The 7,016-nt window shown below is 57.6% G+C and overlaps 1 protein-coding gene across 2 annotated transcripts in view; it reads left to right on the forward strand.

Moving 5' to 3' along the window:
• The window catches only part of ERCC2 (ERCC excision repair 2, TFIIH core complex helicase subunit), an 18,652-nt gene that overhangs the window by 11,341 nt on the left and 295 nt on the right, over positions 1-7,016 (forward strand). For both annotated transcript variants that reach the window (XM_007458528.1, XM_007458529.1), the window contains 10 exons: positions 1,859-1,928; positions 2,019-2,088; positions 2,180-2,281; positions 3,456-3,519; positions 4,042-4,163; positions 5,572-5,664; positions 5,764-5,836; positions 6,052-6,122; positions 6,227-6,370; positions 6,500-6,643. In XM_007458528.1, the coding sequence (XP_007458590.1) occupies positions 1,859-1,928; positions 2,019-2,088; positions 2,180-2,281; positions 3,456-3,519; positions 4,042-4,163; positions 5,572-5,664; positions 5,764-5,836; positions 6,052-6,122; positions 6,227-6,370; positions 6,500-6,643 (953 nt within the window). The remainder of the gene's footprint in view (positions 1-1,858; positions 1,929-2,018; positions 2,089-2,179; positions 2,282-3,455; positions 3,520-4,041; positions 4,164-5,571; positions 5,665-5,763; positions 5,837-6,051; positions 6,123-6,226; positions 6,371-6,499; positions 6,644-7,016) is intronic.

The following is a 7,016-nucleotide window of genomic DNA, read 5'->3' on the forward strand; positions in this document are numbered from 1 at the left end:
TTGGTCATGCTGCTCCCAGTGGCACTGGGTAGCCATGGCAGGTTCTGAGCAAGGGAGAGGCAGGGTCAGGTTTGTGCTTTAGAATGCTTTTTCTAGCAGAGGCTGGGCCAGTGCGGGAGGAGAGAAAAGGAGGGGCTGGAGAGAGATGTGGGAGCTACAGAGGCCGGGACTTGGTGCCTGGTCGTGCGGGGCCAGGGGAGAGGAGTCGAGGAGGATGCTCAGGTTTCCAGCCTGCCGGGGAGAGGGGAGCATCCCCTCTGCTTCCTCAGCTCTGAGCTGGCCAAGGGCTCAGTCTGATCCCCGGGGATTACTCCTCTATCCAGGAAACTAGGTCAGGCCTGCCTGATGTCCTGCAGCCTGATGTGGCCTTGGCAGGAGGATAGTGAGTCCGTCTCCCCCACCCCAGGGCTGATCAGCAGCAAGTCTCACTGGAAGCTTCCTTCTGCGTCCATCCCTCTGTCCACCCCGTCTTGCCTCTCGGTCTGTCTTTCTCCTCTGTTCCCCACTTCTCCATCTCTCAGCACCTGACATTCTTTATTTGGAACGTCCTTCCCCACCTTCCTCAGTCCCCAGCTGTCTCTCCCTCATCCTTCAGTTCTCGGCTCGGGAGAAATGCTGCCGCCTCTTCCAGGAAGCCCCTTCTGACTCCCAGGCTGGGCCAGGCCCCTCCTCTAGGCTCTCCTCTCCCAGCCTTGCCCACTCAAGAGTCGTCACTCTGTGGGGATAGGTCTGTGTCCCCATCACTGGACTGTGAGTCCTGAGAGGGCAGGACCAGGGCTGTCTCAGTCACTGCTGCATCCTCAGCACAGGGCTAGGCACAGAGGACTTGATTTTTTCAAAACTTTTTACTAAGTGAAATAGAATATGTGGATTCATTTATTGGTTCAACAAATGGGCCAGGCCCAGCACTGGGGAAGTGGCAGGAACCAAGAAGGACCTCATTCCTGACCTGCCAGAACTTATGTGCTAGCTGGGAAGACAGGGAGCCGAGATGCAGACACAGGTAAGGAAGATGATTCCAGAAAGTGATCGTTTTCATGAGAAACAAACATGTCGCCATATTGGAGAACACCTACATGGCTGGCGTGGCTTTTCTGAGGAGCTGACATTTGAGCTGAATTCCGAATGACCAAATGGAGCCAGCTGCCTTGGGAAGCTTGCCAGGCAGTGGGGCAAGTGCAAAGGCCCCGGGGTGGAATGAGACTGGTGGTTTTGCAAGTGAGGCAGGAGGCCCGTGAGCAAGGAGGAAATGGGGTCATCGTGGCAGGATCCCACAGACAATTCTGGACCGTGGGAGGAGTGTGGGGGCTTCTGAGCAGGGGAGAGTTGTGAACTGACTCAGGATTTCACAGAGTCCCTCTGGCTGCTGTGAAGGGAGCAGGGGTGGGAGCGGGGAGCCCAGTGAGGAGGCGACTGCAGTGGTCCAGGCGAGAGGTGATGGCGGCTGCACTGGGCTGGGGCTGGGGGAAGTGGGCAGCTAGACTTTGGAGGCAGAGCTGACCAGCCTCCTGATGGCTTAGACAGGTGGTAGGAGAAGGTTCGAGACTTTGGCTTGAGTTGGGGGGTGGGCCCCTGCAGCCCCGGGAGAGTGAGGGGTGAGCCTTTGGTATTCTTGGCTCAGGGTCCTCTGAACGTTTTCACAGGTGTCGGCCCTGGGGAGAAGCGGGCGGGTTGGGGTATATTTTGGACTCAGATGCCTGGGTTTTAGGTTTGGGCTGCTGGTGGCTGGTCCCATTTATTGAGGAAGGTGTGGGGAGGAGGACTGGGGTGGAGGGAGAAAGTGGGGGGCAGGAGTGGGGGATGGCCTAGTGGGCATGGTCATGACTGGCACCCAGGGAATCTCACCGGCCCCCTGTAGGTTTCACCATCATCATTGAGCCCTTTGACGACAGGACCCCAACCATCGCCAACCCCATCCTGCACTTCAGGTGAGACCTGACCCCAGAGCGGGTGTGAATGGACCACAGGGGCCTGGGCCCCGCAGCCTGGCACTCACCACCCTTGTGTGCTCCTCACAGCTGCATGGACGCCTCGCTGGCCATCAAACCCGTGTTCGAGCGCTTCCAGTCCGTCATCATCACATCTGGGGTGAGGGCCCTTCTGGCCCCCAGACCTCCACGGGGGGACTCCTGATTCCTGCCCAGCCCTGCTAAGATCCCTCCTGCTGTCCCTGATACAGACGCTGTCCCCGCTGGACATCTACCCCAAGATCCTGGACTTCCACCCCGTCACCATGGCAACCTTCACCATGACATTGGCTCGGGTCTGCCTCTGCCCCATGGTGCGTGGGAGAGGGTGAGGTGATGGGGGAGGGGAGATGGGAATGAGGGCCGCCTTTCCTCCCTCCGCTCCCCGCCACTTCTCAGGCAGCTGTGGGATTCTGGATTCAGACAGACCTGGGCTTGAGTTCGAGGCCCCAAGCCTTAGTTTTCTCATGTGTGAAATGGGAACACCCCCTCCGTGATCTCCCAGGGTGGTTGAGGGGATTGAGTGAGATAGCAGGTGTGAAAGGCCTTTGTGGCCCAGGGCCCGGTACTTGGTTAGCGTGGCTTTGCCCAGTTCATCGTCTGGCTGTGACCTTGCTAAGTGACCCTTCCACTCTGCCTTGGTCCCCTTCTTTGTAAAATGCACATCGTAACATGGGCCTTCAGTTTCATATCTGAAGTCCCTGGGCCGGATGTGTTTTTTTTCTGTTTGTTGTTTTTTTGTTTTGCCGCGCCACGCGGCTTGTGGGCTCTTGGTTCCCTGATCGGGGATTGAACCCGGGCTCTCAGTAGTGAAAGCATGGAGTCCTCCTAACTACTGGACCGCCAGGGAATTCCCCAGATGTGTTTCAGAACTGAGAATTTTCCAGACTGGAAACACTGCCAGTGGGGTCTGGGCAAGTCCTTCCAGTGAGAGTCATATTTCAGCAAATGTTTTGAAGAGTCAAACTAAGGGAGATACGTCAGGACTCTGAATAGGCTCAGGGCAGGTTCTGCTGCTGTAGGAATTCGTGCCAAACTTAAACATCTGGAGTTTCCAGAGCGTTTTCGCTTCTGAATTGCCCTTCAGAGGTTGTGGATTGGTGCTGACCATGGACCACGTACCGCGTCGTGCTTCCGTGAGGTTGCTGGCGGCGTTGCACAGTGGCTGTCGAGCTGGGGGTGAGAGGCAACTTCCTGAACCGACTGGCTGGAGGCCGGCACGGGCTAAGAGGGTACTTGCTGCTGAGACACGTGGGCAGACTTCGGTTCAGTTCAGTCTCTGCTGTGACCTTGGGCGGGCGACACGACACGCCTTCTGTGAGCCTTAGGTTACTCACCTGCGCCATGCAGATGACAGCGTAGCTGAGGGTTCATTCAATGACCCTGCGTCTATAAAAAGCTTCGAACAGCGCTAGCAGGCCACCTGCACTCACACGTTGGAGCGGTTGCTGCTGTTTCCCTTATCGTGACCTCTCTTGCTCTCTCCAGATCATTGGCCGTGGCAATGACCAGGTGGCCATCAGCTCCAAATTTGAGACCCGGGAGGATATCGGTATGGTACCCACAGGGGATGGTTTGTATGGGTCCCAGGAGGGGAGGTGGAGCAGTCAGTGTGGGCTGGGTCACGATGCAGTAACAAATACCCCCAAATCGAAGTGGATTTAGGCAGAGCTACTTCTTGCCCACAGTACATGCCATCATGGGTTGGTGGGGGCCTGCCCCATGTCTCCTCATGCTGGGGACTTCCACCATTGGACACATCACTGTGGTGGCGAGCTGTGACAGGAAGGATCATGGTGAATTGTGAACTGGCTCGTAAAGGTTCTCACCTGGAAGTGACAGGTGGCCCTTTCTGCATTCGGCCATGGCAAGTCACATGGCCACGCCTAACTTCAGGGGTTTGGGGGTGCCGTCCTCCCAAGGAAAAGCAGAATGTGTTTGAACAGTCCTACAGAGGCCTCAGTGGGGTTTTAGGAACCCAAATTCAAGACAAGCCATTAGACAGGAACGCTCTGATAGGGAGTGGGGAGGAGGAACCAGGCCAGGAGAGAGTCCAACCTCTGACCCCTCACAGCGGTGATCCGGAACTACGGAAACCTCCTGCTGGAGATGTCCGCTGTGGTGCCCGATGGCATCGTGGCCTTCTTTACCAGCTACCAGTACATGGAGAGCACCGTGGCCTCCTGGTACGAGCAGGTACGCCCAGCTACTCACGCCACAGAAGGCCCCTGTCTCAGCTCTTGGCTCTGTTCCCCTGTGTGTTGGCTTCATTCCTCGTGTTTTAAATGGTGACTTGTATCATAGGTGATAGGACAGCGTATAAAACACAGATGGACAGTTTAAAGAATAAATAGCGTTCACTTTTCTCCCAACATCCAGGTTAAGAACTAAGACATGAGCAGCCTCGCTGGGCCCCTTCCTCAGAGGCGTGGCCCTCAAGAGAGGTGACCACATCCCACCTTCTGGGTTTTTGGGGTTACTTCATGACTGTCTCTCCAGCACATATGGCTTGATGTCGAGACACTGGGTAGCAGGTGTGACTCTGGCTGGGTGCTGTGCCTCTAGAGGAAGGTTCTGGAGAATTAAGGCTGGATACAGGCTCGGAGCAAAGAACCTGCAGGAGCCCCTTCTGGGGCGCGTGTGGGTGAGGTCATGGGGAAATGGAGCTCACCACGGCTGGGCACTGGCGACCCGACAGGATGTGGATGGGGAAGGGGCACCCTGTCCTTTCTGATTCTGAATGCACCATGGGCCCGGCTCTCGGGTAAGTTAGGGCGCTGCTTTGGGCTGAGACGAGTGAACTTGTCTAATGTTAGCACCAGGCAATGTGTGGGAACCTCATTCACACACAACCAAGACCTTGGTCTTGTCCTCAGGCTCTTTCCACACAGTGGGAAAGGTGGCTGTCAGCCACCTGAGCACCACATCCTGTGTGCCTTTCGTGTCTTAATTTAAGAAACCTTTGCCTACCCCAGGGTCACGAAGATGGTCTCCTGTGTTTCCTTCTAGAAGCTTTGTAGTTTTAGCTTTCACATCTAAGGGCTGTGAGGTACCTCAGATTTACCTTTGTGTATGATGTAAGGCAGGGGTCAAGATTCATTTTTTTCCCATATGGAAATCTAATTGCTCCAGCCCCACTTACTGAAAAGAGCTCCCCGCACTGAGTGGCACAAGTGACCATCTGTGTGTGTGTGGGGGGGTGTTTCTGGACCCTCTGTTTTGTCTCACTGGTCCATCTGTGTATCTGTCCTTTATTAGTACCACACATCTATTTCAGTGTCACATATGAAATCTCAAGTCAGCCTCTGATCGGCTCTGCCTGGCCTCTCCACCTATCACCTGCATCCCCATGGGCCATCTTGAGCCACATGCCTGTTCCATTTGTCCAAAGGATGAGGATTGGTTCCCTCCCCGGGTCACGGGGTTTTCCAAAGAAGTGACAGTACCACCACCCTCCCCAAGTCTCCAGTGGGCAAGCTGAGGCCTGGGGAGAGAAGTGGTCTGTTGCATGGGAATCTGTCAGAGTTGAGTTTAACCAGGACTCCCCTGTCCTTTAATCCTTCCGCCAACCCGCACCCTGACCTCCCTGGTGTCTTTCCCTAAGGGCATCCTCGAGAACATCCAGAGGAACAAGCTGCTCTTTATTGAGACCCAAGATGGGGCTGAGACCAGTGTGGCCCTGGAGAAATACCAGGAGGTGGGTATTACTGGGGGAAGAGGAAAGTCCAGGGTGGAGAGGGGCCAGAGGAGGCAGCTCCGAGGTGACGCATCTCGTGTCCTGGCCTCCCATCCCCAGGCCTGCGAGAACGGCCGTGGGGCCATCCTGCTCTCGGTGGCCCGAGGCAAAGTGTCTGAGGGAATTGACTTTGGTGAGTGGACTAGGCTCTCCCCTCCCCAAGCGCCTGCGTGGCCATTTCTGCTCCCCCAGGGGACCGGTGGCCGATAGCCTGGGCACGCACGGGGGCCTCCCCTTCCTTCCATCCCTGGGTGCTCTGCAGGGCCCTTGGGGTGCAATCACTCAAACAGCATGAGCTCTTGGGCCACGCAAGGTCAGCCCTCTCACTCCCTGTCCTGTGTCCCGCAGTGCACCACTACGGCCGGGCCGTCATCATGTTCGGGGTGCCCTACGTCTACACCCAGAGCCGCATTCTCAAGGTGAGCAGCGCCTGGGGGCGGTAAGACGTGAAGGCCGCCGTCGGGCCCTCTCCTTAGGACCTGTGTGAGGAAGGGACGTTGCCCCCTCATCTCCGCACCTGCAGGCGCGGCTGGAATACCTTCGGGACCAGTTCCAGATTCGAGAGAACGACTTTCTGACCTTCGATGCCATGCGCCACGCGGCCCAGTGTGTGGGTCGGGCCATCAGGGGCAAGACTGACTACGGCCTCATGGTCTTTGCCGACAAGGTGCGGGTTCCGGGGCCCCCGCCAACCAGGCTGTTGCCCCAGTCGTTTCCCAGATGGGGTGGGCCAGGCCGAGGGTGCCCAGGCTCCCCCTGCCAGGGTCCTGACATCCTCCCTCCCTCCCACTCACAGCGGTTTGCCCGGGCCGACAAGCGGGGAAAACTGCCCCGCTGGATCCAGGAGCACCTCACCGACGCCAACCTCAACCTGACCGTTGACGAGGGGGTCCAGGTCGCCAAGTACTTCCTGAGGCAGATGGCACAGCCATTCCACCGGGTGAGCCCGCGGCGCCTAAGCTCCTCTTTCAGGAAGGGCCCTTGGCTTTCTCCCCGAGCCCGAGCCCGAGCCCAGCCTGCTCCCTGCCCCCGACAGAGAGGGGTTTGTGTGCACCCGTGCGCCAGGCCTGGGAACTGGAACTGCGGGGCGGGTCGAGGGCTACAGCCGGAGCGTGTGGCTCCAGTGAGAGCCCCGAGCCGGCCATGGGCCTCTGGAAAGCCAGTCCTTCTCTAGCTTGGACACAGCTCTCCGGCTGCTGCCTCCCTCCCTCCCTCGGCCCATCTTCTGGTTACAGGGACGGGATGCCTTGGGTTATACGGGTGTTTTGAAATTCAAGCATCCTGTCCTGTAGACACCCCCCGCCCCCCCCCCC

The sequence above is a fragment of the Lipotes vexillifer genome, unplaced genomic scaffold (genome assembly GCF_000442215.2).
Source record: "Lipotes vexillifer unplaced genomic scaffold, Lipotes_vexillifer_v1.1 scaffold371, whole genome shotgun sequence".
Lineage (NCBI taxonomy): Eukaryota > Metazoa > Chordata > Mammalia > Artiodactyla > Lipotidae > Lipotes > Lipotes vexillifer.